The sequence below is a fragment of the Melanerpes formicivorus genome, unplaced genomic scaffold (genome assembly GCF_026170545.1).
Source record: "Melanerpes formicivorus ecotype bairdi unplaced genomic scaffold, bMelFor1.0.p_v2 SCAF_22, whole genome shotgun sequence".
NCBI classification, from domain to species: Eukaryota; Metazoa; Chordata; class Aves; order Piciformes; family Picidae; genus Melanerpes; species Melanerpes formicivorus.
Genome location: NW_027142374.1, coordinates 7,794,913 through 7,807,727, shown reverse-complemented (window position 1 = coordinate 7,807,727; position 12,815 = coordinate 7,794,913). Strand labels below are relative to the sequence as shown.

At 40.4% G+C, this 12,815-nt stretch overlaps 1 protein-coding gene across 3 annotated transcripts in view; it reads left to right on the top strand.

Annotated features, from left to right (window-relative positions):
• COL4A5 (collagen type IV alpha 5 chain) overlaps positions 1-12,815 on the top strand; it is an 82,783-nt gene that overhangs the window by 30,545 nt on the left and 39,423 nt on the right. For all 3 annotated transcript variants that reach the window (XM_068152048.1, XM_068152049.1, XM_068152047.1), the window contains exons 3-13: positions 4,098-4,187; positions 5,376-5,420; positions 6,144-6,188; positions 6,298-6,360; positions 7,088-7,141; positions 7,874-7,900; positions 9,110-9,190; positions 10,219-10,281; positions 10,780-10,815; positions 10,910-10,951; positions 11,058-11,150. In XM_068152048.1, the coding sequence (XP_068008149.1) occupies positions 4,098-4,187; positions 5,376-5,420; positions 6,144-6,188; positions 6,298-6,360; positions 7,088-7,141; positions 7,874-7,900; positions 9,110-9,190; positions 10,219-10,281; positions 10,780-10,815; positions 10,910-10,951; positions 11,058-11,150 (639 nt within the window). The remainder of the gene's footprint in view (positions 1-4,097; positions 4,188-5,375; positions 5,421-6,143; positions 6,189-6,297; positions 6,361-7,087; positions 7,142-7,873; positions 7,901-9,109; positions 9,191-10,218; positions 10,282-10,779; positions 10,816-10,909; positions 10,952-11,057; positions 11,151-12,815) is intronic.

Genomic DNA, 12,815 nt, shown 5'->3' with positions numbered 1-12,815 from the left:
TGTGTAGCTGATTGAGGACAATTCCTCTGCCAGCTACTCTGGATTTATCACTAAATGAGATCAGAATCTGACTCCTCATTTATTCCCAAAGGAAATTATAGTTTGTAGCTGATGCATCTTTCTTCTGCTATGGAAACAATCCTGTATTTTTAGGACTGGAAGATGATATATGAATTGACCTAAACCTTTCCTATTTGTGTTTCAAAGTAGGAGCTACTGAAGAGAAATAAAAACTGTCCAGACTTCTTCAGTTCTTTCTGTGTGCGTGAAACTTAACTGTCAGTTTTTCTATCTATACAAAAATACATTGCACACTTCCCCTGGGCTTCTATCTCATTATACCCCCAATGACAGAAGATCCTTTTTTGGCATTGACATTTTGGGAAAGACTTATTTAAAATTACTTTTCAGTTTCAGTTCTTCAATAAAATAGTAGGGTATGTGCAATGGGAAAAGCCTTGGTGCAGAAGCAAGGACTGAAAACTGTTCTCCAAGAATCCTATACAAAAGTAGAAGATAATTTTAAATTAAAAAAAAATCCCTTTGATATCATCAGTAGTCCAGAGAGCAGATAGGTTTTGGTTTTCCCTCTCCCCCACTTGCCCATATTTCTTTCCCCCACAATTTTTTTTTTGATGAAAAATAGTGAGTCTAGTACAGCTCCTTCCTCTGTAATTAGTTTGAATCTGTTCCTTTGGAGTAACCCCCTAGCTGTCCCTAAGCATAGTCCTTCAAATCATCTGTTCACTCTTGGGGGTAATTTGCTGGTAAGCCCCACAGGAGTTGCCCTGGCAACAGTTTCCTCATGCAAGGCTCTCATTGTTGCTGCTCACTTTGAAAGTGGGCTTGGAAAGTAATCATGTTGTAGTTTAAGTAGTGCCATTTGCTAGCATCATCTGTTGCTGCCTCTGTTTTTCTTGCTTAACTGTTTGGCTTCACTTTAAAGGCACTATCTTCCCAGTTCTGTGCCTGCTTGGAGTGGCAACCTCAGAGCAGTTGTATTTTAGAGAACAGCTCTTTGGTCTTTGATGACATACAAAGCCAAACCTCTGCTACAATCTTGTCCAAGTACCCATTTGCAGATATTACTTTCTCTAATAAAACTCTAAAGAAGTATGACAAAGTTGAGATCAATAGGCATTGTGCAGCCTGACACAGCTAATGTGCCTCTTGTACCGAGGTGTGCTTCCTTGGTGTGCAAACACTGTTCTTGCCAGAGCTTGCTCCAGTCTGGTTCTGTCTAATGTTTTCCTTATCTGGCACTCCCGAATTCCTCATTCTCGCTCCTTCAGGGACAACCTAACCCTTTAATATCCTGTCCTGATACAGTAACACTCCTCCACAGTCTTGCTTTTCAGATGTGGTAGCACACCAGCTGTGTAGCTCCATGTGAAAGTACAGCCTGGCATTTTATGTGCAAAAAGACTGGACCTTACCTGTGAAACTTCACCTGGCCTCAGTTTATGATGCAATTTCAGCTTTTCCACAGTGGAAAAGAAAGGAAACAGGTGAACTGGTGACAAGTGGTATGGAGATGGCTGAGGTTCTCAATGACTACTTTGCCTCAGTCTTCACTGGCAAGGGCTCCAGCTGCACTCCCAAAATAAGGGAAAATAATGTCAGGGGCTGGAAGAATGAAATGCCCATTGTAAGTGTTCAAGTTCATGAGACCGGATGAGATACACCTACAGGTACTGAGGGAACTAGTGGATGAGGTTGCTAAACCATTCTCTCTTTTGTTCCAAAAGTTGTGGCAGTCTGAGGAAGTCCCCACTGAATGGAAAGGGAAAACATAGCCCCCATTTTAAAAAAGGGAAAGAAGGATGAGCCAGGGGACTATAGGCCAGTCAGTCTCACCTCTGTGCCCAGTAAGATCATAGAGCAGATCCCCCTGCAGGTACTGCTGAGACAGAAGAAAAACAAAGAGGTGATTTGGTACAGTCAACACAGCTTTGCCAAGGGCAAATCCTGCATGACAAACCTTGTGGCCTTCTATGACAAGGTCACAACATTAATAGACAAAGGTCAAGCAACTGACATAATTTACCTGGACCTGAGCAAAACCTTCATCACTGTCTGGCACGACATCCTGGTCTCCAAACTGGTGCAGTATGGGTTTGATGGATGGGCCATTCAGTGGATAAAGAACTGGCTTAATGGCCACACCCAAAGAGTGGCTGTCAATGGGTCCATGTCCAAGCGGAGGCCAGTGAGAAGTGGAGTCCCTCAGGGATTAGTCCTGGAACCAGTCTTGTTTAACATCGTTGTTGGTGACATGCTGGAAGGAAGGGATCCATCCAGAAGGACCTTGACAGGCTGGAGAGGTGGGCCCAAGCCAACCTCATAAAGTTCAACAACACCAAGTGCAAGGTCCTGCATCTGAATCAAGGCAATCCCAAGCACCAATATAGTGACCAGCTTGAGAGCAGCCCTGAAGTAAAGGACTTGGGGGTGCTGGGGGATGAGAAGCTCAACATGAGCCACCAGCGTGCACTTGCAGCCCAGAAAGCCAATCACATCCTGGGCTGCATCAAGAGAAGTGTAGCCAGCAGGTCAAAGAAGGTGATTCTCCCCCTCTACTCTGCTCTAGTGAGACTCCACCTGGAGTGCTGCATCCAGTTCTGGAGCCCCTGTTACAGGAAGGATATGGACCTGCTGGAATGTCTCCAGAGAAGGGCCACAAGGATGATCAGAGGGCTGGAGCACCTGTCCTATGAAGACAGATTGAGAGAGTTGGGGCTATTCAGTCTGGAGAAGAGAAGGCTTTGAAGAGACCTTATTGTGGCCTTCCAGTATCTGAAGGGGGCCTACAAGAAAGCTGGTGAGGGACTTTTTAGGGTGTTGAGTGATGATAGGACTAAGGGGCATGAAGCAAAACTAGAAATGGTTAGATTTAAATTGGGTGTTAGGAAGAAATTCTTCCCCATGAGGGTGGTGAGACCCTGGAACAGGTTGCCCAGGGAGGTGGTAGAAGCCCCATTCCTGGAGGTTTCTAAGACCAGGCTGGATGTAGCTCTGAGCAACCTGATACAGTGTGGTGTCTCTGCCCTTGGTAGGGGGCTTGGAACTAGATGATCCTTGAGGTCCCTTCCAACCCTAACAGTTCTATGATTCTTTGAATACAGAGCATCTATCTAAGTACTACTGTGAGAAATTTGGTATTTAAGATTTAGCACTGTTTTCATACTCAACATACAGATGCTTATAGAAAATAAAGGGAAGATGAGAAAAGCAGATTGTGCCCAAGGCTGCAGTTAGCTACTTCTGTTTGCTTGCCAGTCTTCAGTTCTCTGCTGCTGTCTTCTTGAAGATAAGACACTGCTGGTTTGGTTCTTTCACATGACTGAGGAGAGCTAGGCAGGACTTCCTAAGTTCCTAGAGTGCCTATCTGGTGGACTGACAGATAACAGATGTGTGAGCTGCTGCTCCCATTCTTGCTGAAGTGGTGCTAGAAAATAAAAATTCAGGATGAATTGGTTTAAAGAGCATGTACAAAAGCCTGCACAAATCTAACCTAGTGATTTTAGCTGGAGTTGATAGATAAAAGGAATAAGAAACTTTATTTCTTTACTGTCTTGGATCTCTTTCACTTGATTTAGATTGTAAGCACTTTGGGCTGGAACTCATTTGTGTTCTGTACTTGTACAGTGCTTAACCTACAGTGCATGACCAAGATCTTAATTGCTCTTATATTACAAATTACAATCTTCCAGCTGTGAAACATAAAACAACAGTCAGGATATAGCAGCAATCTATACCCTTCTGGGAGCTTTTTATAGGTGTTACAGCAGAGGTGAGTTTTCGGGAGAGGCTTAGTAACTAATAAAGTTGTGTTTTTCTAGGAAGGGGGAGAGTTGTAGGTATTTAAGTAGCACAGAAGAAACAGATGGTTGAATTATTTTGATAAGTAGGTGGCTTAAATACTGGATAAACATCCTATGAAACCTAAGTGGTGCAATTAGAGGCAATGTATGTGTATGTTCAGGAATTTCTGTAGCTAAGCAGGCAAGATCTTTAATCACAGCATAGGTTTGTTGGTGTGATGACTTCCTACAGAAAACCAGAAAGATGACATGTTTGTTTGGGTTTTTTTGTAGGGTGAAAGAGGATTCCCAGGCTTGGAAGGACAGCCAGGTTTGCCTGGATTTCCAGGACCAGAAGGACCACCTGGTCCAAGAGGCTCAAAGGTAGGTCCCAATTTATGTGAATAGCATGGAAATACTAGGTAGTGTTAGTCTGTTTGTAGTGCTGATCGTAAATCCTTCCAGAATTCCTCATTGCCATTGTTTTAATAGTAAAAATCTTCAGCTCTTGAGTATGACATGGCTTTCTCGTTTGAATAGTCAACCAGAGGAAAAAGATTGGTCCAAGTTTCTTTGCCTACCCATGTGCTTGCAAACCCTATGTGGGTACTTGCATACTTTCACTAGGTACTGCAGATGAAGGCCAAAGAACAGGTTTGGCAAGGTGCTGTGATGTGGTTTTATGACTTGCAATCAAGCACTCCCTGGCTTAGTTAACTGATAAGAGTGGTGCTTGGCTGTCAGCTGCCAGAGGGCTCCCATCACATCGAGAAACTCTTGCTTGCACCTGGTGGCATTCCTGGGCTGGGTTTGGGTGGGGCAATGCAGATGAAGGCCTCCCTGAACCCAGGCACACAGCTGAGGAATGCTTCTTGTTTGCCTGGTAGGGTTTCAGTTTATTTTTATTTGCTGCTGAATTACATCATTGTGCTTGGATGGTGTAATATAGCATCAAAATGTCGAAAAGCCTTACTCTGAATGCATCTGTGTTTAATAGACACAAGATTATCGAGCACCTGCCATTCCTGTTGCAGATGCTCACATCATAACTAGCAGAATCACACCAAGGAGCAGCAAAGAAAAAATAATTAGGTGATTAAAAAAAAAGTCTACACTCAAAGTAAAGTTTGATAGAAGAAGAGTGAAAGACTCTGTGGACTAGCAATTTTGATTATATTTTTGTTCCACAGATGCCTTTTCTTCTGTGCTATAAAAATAGTACAGTACCACTCCCGTTTAATCTTGCTTATCTCCTTTTGCCCACAAGAGGTCACTGGAGGATATTTGCTGGGGGGGACATTGCCCATATCTGCTTATAAGCATTTAAAATAACTTTGAATATTCTTTTTTTCTAAAACATTTCCTGTATCTCATGGTTTATCTGCTGTAACAAATACTTCTCAATTCCAGGTCCAACATCCCAAATAAAATAATTTTGAACCCTTTTCCTCAGGAAATGATAACGAATAGTCTACTTAGTATAAAGACATGGAAGATATTTTATAATGAGTGCAATTTAATTTGACTGCAAACTTCAGTGTGCTTTTTCTGTTTGTTTGTTGGGTTTTTTAGGGTGATGATGGACTTCCAGGGCCTATTGGACCCAAAGGAGTCAGAGTAAGTATTGGTGCCTTTTTCAAGTGATGTTTTGGATTAATGGATCAGAATGGCCATCAGGTCTTCACAAAAGTGGTGATTTATAGGGAGAAAAAATTACTTGAAATCTGAAGAGTAATTTATTAACCAACTAGAAGAGATTAAATTACTTCTTATAACTAATATAAGATTTTATAAGTATTACAGTCTTATATATTGCTGGTATTACTTCATAAACTCATTAGGGAGAGTAACCCCAAAACTTATTTGATCTGTTTTGCCATACAGGACCTAAACAACTGCCAGTAACTTCAATTTATTCTGAAGCAGACACAATTTATTTAGGACTGGTTGATCTAATTGGAAATCCCTTAGGCTTTGTGCCTTTGCTTTTCCTTTTTGTCAGCCCCCTCAGCTGGTGACAACTGATGCATCTCTCACTTCATTGGTACATATCCATTTTCCACACCATGAACGTTCAGTTATATTCTCTATATATCTCTATACTCTTGCTTTAGTTATTCTGTGTTGTCTTCTCTGTTTTTGTGGATATTTCCCTGAAAGGATAAGAACCTTGATGGCTGACCAGTGTGGCTTTTTTTCCTTACAAGTGATACAGGTGTTGATGTCCTTCTTTACTGACATCAGCACAAATAGATTACATTAAAAAAAATCTTGGTAAATCCTTTTGCACATCCATTGATACCATACTGTTTAACACATCTGTGGCTCATTTCCTTCTAGGGACCACCAGGGCTTCCAGGATTTCCAGGAACACCAGGACTTCCAGTGAGTAGGAATGAGCTGTATAGATGTGTGAGATCTGTTCCTTTTTATCTTTCAGACCCAGAATATCATTGTACAATCTAACTGTTCTCTTCTCTTTTCCACTTTAAAGGGACTACCAGGACAAGATGGGCCACCAGGACCTCAGGGTATCCCAGGATGCAATGGAACAAAGGTGGAACCACTGTAAAATTCTTAACAATCTCATTCTCCTGTCTGTAGCCAATAGGTTTACTTTAGAGTATGCAACAGTACTGCTGTTACTGAATTGTGCAGGTAATTCCAAGGACTTACACCTCTGAGAGAAGGGGTCATGATCTGGTATTATAAACACAAGTTTTGCTAAAGATTTCCAGCACCATGAAACAACGTGTATTCTCTGCAGCCAGTATAGTTAAATTCTTTGGTTTAATTCTTAATTTTATACCTAACAACTGAAAGGAATCTGATCATATGCTAGATGCTATCTTTCTAGTAGACTCTTACTACCAAGGAAAGCTTGTTACCTAGTAGTGGGGCTTTTTAATTATTGATTTTTAGTATTGCATGGAAAATACGATTTGGTATCCTTGTTGCAAGGGGTCACTTTCCTTTTAATGCCTTACATAGCTTCATGTTATATCTTTCTATAAAAGAAGTTGGTTTTATAGCACTATGTGCATTTTCCATCTCTAGTACGTTACTTTGCCTAGAAGTATATGGAAATAGCTGAATGTGGAAAATTCTCCTTGAATCACTTGTCTGATTTGATAAACTGTTTATCCTATAGCTTGTTGCACTCCAATTTGGTACTCTGGAGTCACAAGCTAGCACCGATGCTGGACTTCACAGCCAAAATTTGTTTAGCTGTTTTTGTTACGTTTTGGGTCAGTTTTTGCTAACTGTTTTGTTTGTTCCCTAAGGGAGAGCGTGGATTCCCAGGCAGCCCAGGTTTTCCTGGTTTACAAGGGCCTCCTGTAAGTAAATATTTCCAGATCAGCTACCTGTAATCCTGTGAAAGACTTCTACTAAGATCTGTGAAAGATCAGATAAATGCCAGCCTCTTTTTGCAGTTGTTTTTTTGTTTGTTTGTTTGCTTTAAATAAGAATGTATTCCTTTTTTTTCATGATTAATCAGAATATTCTCCATGTCCAATAAAACTGAGGTCTTCTGCTGTGGTAAAGTCGATAAAAGCCTCTTTGAATTATCACATGCTGAGATACTTTGCCACCTGCAGAAAAACACAAATACATGTACATGTGTCAGAGCAGTAAGAGCTTGATAATGAGGCTTACTGGTGATTAATGGGGCAGAAAAAAGAGACAGCGTAAGTGTTTTCAATATAAAACACAAGGATGTACAGCAAAGAACCCAAATACAAAATGAAAAAATGTAGTAGGCAGAATGGATAACAGGAAGTAATAAAGAAACAAGTTGCTAGTAAATGGAAATGTACTCCCCTTAATGCTCAACATTCACTGCAAGAGTACTCCTCTAATTTTTCTACTTGATTCTGAAGATCATTTAAAAAAAGTTTCTCCTTTTTGATATCTTTCTTTTTTTTTTTTTCCTCCTTTTTTTTCTTTTAGTTTCTATCTTTAATATCAGTGTTTGTCTCATGGTGTAAATCTGACTAGTGGTTTGCAAATAACATCCCAATGATCTATTTCTAATGATATTTTTTGTTATTGTTTTCTTTCAAACAAAGGGACCCCCTGGTCTGCCAGGTATGAAGGTATGTCTTCTGTACTTGCACATCAAAGTACTAACTGTCATTTGGCACAGGGAACCTTCTGGCTGTTATGTCAGACCGTGTGCACCCATAGAAAATGTAGTGTTTCTAGGCCACTCCAGTGCAGCTAACTGGAAATACTGCAGTAGCTTTCCTCAGTTCGGGTCAGAAATTCCAGAAGCAGCAAACTGTTTTCTAAAACTGGTTTCCTTGTGAGTGTGAGGGACAGTGTCTGTTTGTGTTTTGAGGCTTCATGTTAGCAAAATGCTCACAACAAACACACAAATGCACTAGTGGTCTACATGTGCATGCTCAAGAACCCAGTGGAGACGAAGGAATACTAACTTAAAATATTCAGTGAGGAGAATATGTTGCTTTTGAAAAAGTGCTTTCTGCTCTATAGATTAATGCATAGATAGCTTTTTCTCCTAGTGTTAGTAGTCCCATAATCTGATTTTGGACTTTAAGGATTCTTTTTTACAAGTTTGGAGGGTTGTGTTGTTTTTGTGGTATCCTTGACCTGTTTGAACCAAAACACCAGATGTGGTTCAAATCTGTTTCATGGGAAACTTGGCCCACAGAATTATTCCAGTAAAATGTGAGGACAGCATAACGCTGGTGCTGGGAAATTGTGACTTTAAGATGAATTGTTTTCCACAGCTGCTTTTCTTTTCAGTTATTTTAAAGATACTAAAAGGCAAGCTGATTAGAACACAATACTTTTAAACCAAAGATCTTCCCTAAAATCAGAAAGAAACTATACTTCGATATAGAAGATGACACATGACTTTTATAACAGCATAGCCAGCATTAATCTCATGAGGTGTGGGACACTGGAAAAAGCTGAATGAGCCTTTTTTTTTTTTCTGTTGTGCCCCATCCATTGATTTCACATGGAGATAGAATGTCTCTTTCTTTTGTGAAGCATTTGTGTTTCAATCTGCTAACCTTTTGGAATTTAAGTCATTTACATGCACATATTAAAAGAGAGCTTTTAATAGTTGGTGGATTAGCTACTTAAAGAATCCTCCAAATATGGAAGGATCTCTTCTCAAAAAAGCTGGTTTTGGAGTATCTTATATTAAAGAGTACTGCTGGGGTGTAGCGTAACTGAATGTCTCAGAATCTTAAGAGCCACTGTGTCCCTTGGGGTCAGAATGGTGCTAGAATTGTGAAATATACTAGTAATTAAATCAGCTCTTTTTCTTCTAGGGTGAAGCAGGTGAAATAATTACATCCTTGCTACCAGGACAGAAGGGTGACCAAGGATTTCCAGGCCTTCCAGGGATACCTGTAAGTTGTATCAAGTACTACTAGGCTGTGCCAAAAAGAGAACATGACAAGTGTTTGCGTTACAGGAAGATTGGAACATTCAGTGCTAGGGAATCCATATGTATGCATGGAGATGCAGGGCTCACATTTAATGTACCTCCAGTTTATGGCTTGAGGGGAAGTAAGTTCTTCCTTATTGCTTTTAATAGCATGGCACACAGACACCAGACAGGTCCCTTGGTCAGAAAAGTGGTATCCAGTAGGGAGCAGTACTTAGTTACTGACTTGCCTCTACGTTTCCCTTGCCTATTCCCTCTTCCTAGATATTCCCTGTATTGATTCTGGAATTCCCTTCCCTTCTTCACCCTGAGGTAAAGCGACTAATGTCTGCCTTTCTTGGCTGTAGCCACTATTTTGGGTGATGGAAAGAGAGAATGTCTCAGCTATTCTCCTCATGGTGCACCTCCTGTACAGTGTTTCTGTTCTCCCAGCTGTCTTCTGTGAAAACAGTTAGTGACTCCAGGTCCTGTGCTTCCCCACTGAGCTATTCATTTTATTAGTGGAAGAACAAGGGGAGCAGAAAATGAGTCTATCAGCCTGGACTGGACAGAGGCCAGAGACTCCCATTTCCTGCTACAGAGAGGCAAGCTCCAGGCCATTCTGACCAGACTGAGCCTGTTAGCATTTCTGTTTGTCTGATCTGTGCTCCTCTATTGTTTGTTTCTGGCTGGGAAGAATCATAAAAGCAAAGTGTTTTGTTGTTCTCTCTCAGTGCATGAAGGGAAAGAAAGTGCAAAAGTAGTTCAAAAGAAACAAAAAAGCATTCCCTTATCCAACCAGAGAGGTATTGATGTTGAGATCAGAACACTTCTAACTTGATGTGCTCTCCTTTGGCCTTTTCCATGAGGACAGATTAGTGGGTTAGTGGTCAGCTATTTTGATTTGATGTGTATGGGCTGCTAGCTCTTGGGTTGTTTTATCTTGAATGTATCACTGGGTTTGCCATTAAAAAGGTGCCTCTCCCATAGCCTACTCCACTTTCTCAACAGGGTCCACCTGGCTCTATGGGAATACCAGGTCCAGTTGGTCCTCCAGGGCCCCCGGGTTTGACAGTAAGTTTCTTTAATCTGTTACTCATAGAGTGTGAAATGGGGTAGTCACTTCTTTGTTTCATGTTCTCAGAGGCAAGTCAGTAAAATGCAGAGATACTGGTAGTTAAAATTTGATGTGAAGACAACAGAAGCCATGCATTCAGTTCATCCTGGAATTGCTAGCGTGCACATCTAAATGCGATATATTTGAAACAACCTATTCCTGGGATGTCTTTTTGCTTTCAATAAAGCTGAATATTTGTGCAGGCTCCTTATTTGTATGAAACCTGACCTTTAAAGGTCTCTTAACATCCAAACCTTTCTGTGATTCTGTGGGCAAGATGTAGCTTATTTAGACCAGGATGATTCTTTCCATAATATTTAATACCTGGCTGTTTAATTTTATTTATAAAGCACAGGAGACAAAGTAGCAACATTGTTGTGTTGCTTTTTTCCACAAGAGACTATGTAAAGTGCTTGGAAGTGACTTTTTTTTGTTGTTGTTTCCTTCTTTAATAGGGACCTCCTGGTCCACCAGGGCTGCCAGGACCTAAGGTATTTTCTTTCCCTCATTGATGATGGTGGTGGTCTGTTTTGGTTTTCTATTCATTTGTGACTTTTAAGGGCTGATGAGTTATATTCTTTGCAGGGTAATATGGGTTTGAATTTCCAAGGACCCAAAGGTGAAAAAGTGAGTAGGTGATTGTGATGATGTTTTTGCTTAATACTTTGAAAGATTTAGGCATGCTATTTTGGATGTACTGCTGAAAACATACTGCAATCTTCTTGCACATTAGGGTGAGCAAGGTCTTCAAGGACCTCCAGGGCCACCAGGACAAATTGGAGAGCAGAAGAGACCAAATGACATTGAATTTCAGAAAGGAGATCAGGTGAGTGGGAAACTATATCCAACTGCAATGAGCTTGTGATCAAACTGTAGCCTCTGTTGGTTTGGCTCATATGTACTCATATCTTGCTTATTGCAGAATTCTGTCATTTCTCTCCAACTGCTGACTATTTGAAGTCTCACAACTTTTCTCTTAACAGACAGTATGCCAGTCACATCAGCTCAGTTACTTCCCCTTAGTAAAGTAACTATTCTTAAGAAACCCTTTTAAAGGAAGTTCATAGTAACAGTAGAAGCAGTTAAAATATTCTCATTCTTTGGAACACCCAGCCTGTGATTTTCAAAGCTGTCTAGGGATTCAGATTCCTATTCATTAGCCAACTATGTCATCCATTGTGAAGAAGTCTTTCAATAAATTTTAACTCTTTGTTTTTCTCTTTATCTTTTTTTTCCCCTCCTTCTTCCTGTCATTGGTGTTGCCCCAATATCTTTCTTCTTGTGGTCTGAATAAAATACTTTCACTGTTTCTGGCCTCTCAAAAGTAAAGCTCAAAGTAAACTCAGTGTTGGGTTTGATTTGTGTGGATCTTTCCCCACCCATAAATTCCAAATAGTCATTGGCAGAGCTGTCATTTTAAAAGTTACTACATTTTTATAGTTTCTTCTTTGCTGGGCAACAGTTTTCAGTACCATTTGATTCTCAGTGCCAGTCATAGACAGTCTGAGAAGCAACAGTACGATCATCGGTGCCTGGATTTCATGTTTGCTCTGGAGTTTCTGTGGTATTCTCAAATACCATCTTGAGTAATGGAGGAGCTGAGGTAGATATTTTGAGGCAGGAGTGATGAGTGATCATCTTTATGCTCTGGTTGTTTTGCAAATGTCAGTGTGGTTGCGGAGCTTTAAACTTAGTAAGTTTCTTCCATCTGCATTTGGATCAGTTTCTTCCTTTCATGTTTGGAGTTGTGTCAGAGGCAAAAGCTTTAGTATACAGCAGTATTTTGTTTTGGGAAAGTATAGGACAATTCTGCCCCTTCATCTTGATCAAAACTGCTACCCTTCCTTTCAGAAGAGCAATAGACACCACTAAGGTAATACTTACATCTAGCCACTGATGCACATCTGTAGTGCATGTCTTCCTAGAAAGGTCTGTGCCTGGTTTTGTCTCTTTTGCTGGATGGTAGGGCAGAAGGTAACAAGCAGAATTGTGTGTCTATAGGTCTAATAAAACACAAGGTGACATTTTAACAACACTGTAGTTGAAGCAGAAATTAGTCTCACTTTATTAGGGTCAAAGTAATTTGCCTCTGTCATCAGGCATCTTTCAATATATACAAATACACAAAATAAAATCATTCTAACTACCTTTCATTTAAATCACTGTGATTTAGAAACACAGACTGAGTGCATTGCCTTTGACCAATGATAACAATGATTTCAAAGTTTACAAATTTGTGTCAACAAAGGTGGTGTTTGGTAGCACACAATCAGTAAACATTTCAACATTATACTTACTTTGTGAAACAGAGTTCTGGCTTCTGGTGTGTACTTCCACATCTTGACTGAAAAATCAAGTGTATAGATGGGCTTGTAAAAGTCTGTGGGGCCTCCAAGAAAATAACAGAAACCTTTTGTGGATTCAGTAGCCAGTAACTTTCCTTTAGGTTAATGGTGAAGGCATTTAGGAATTTGTACAAAGATGTAACAAG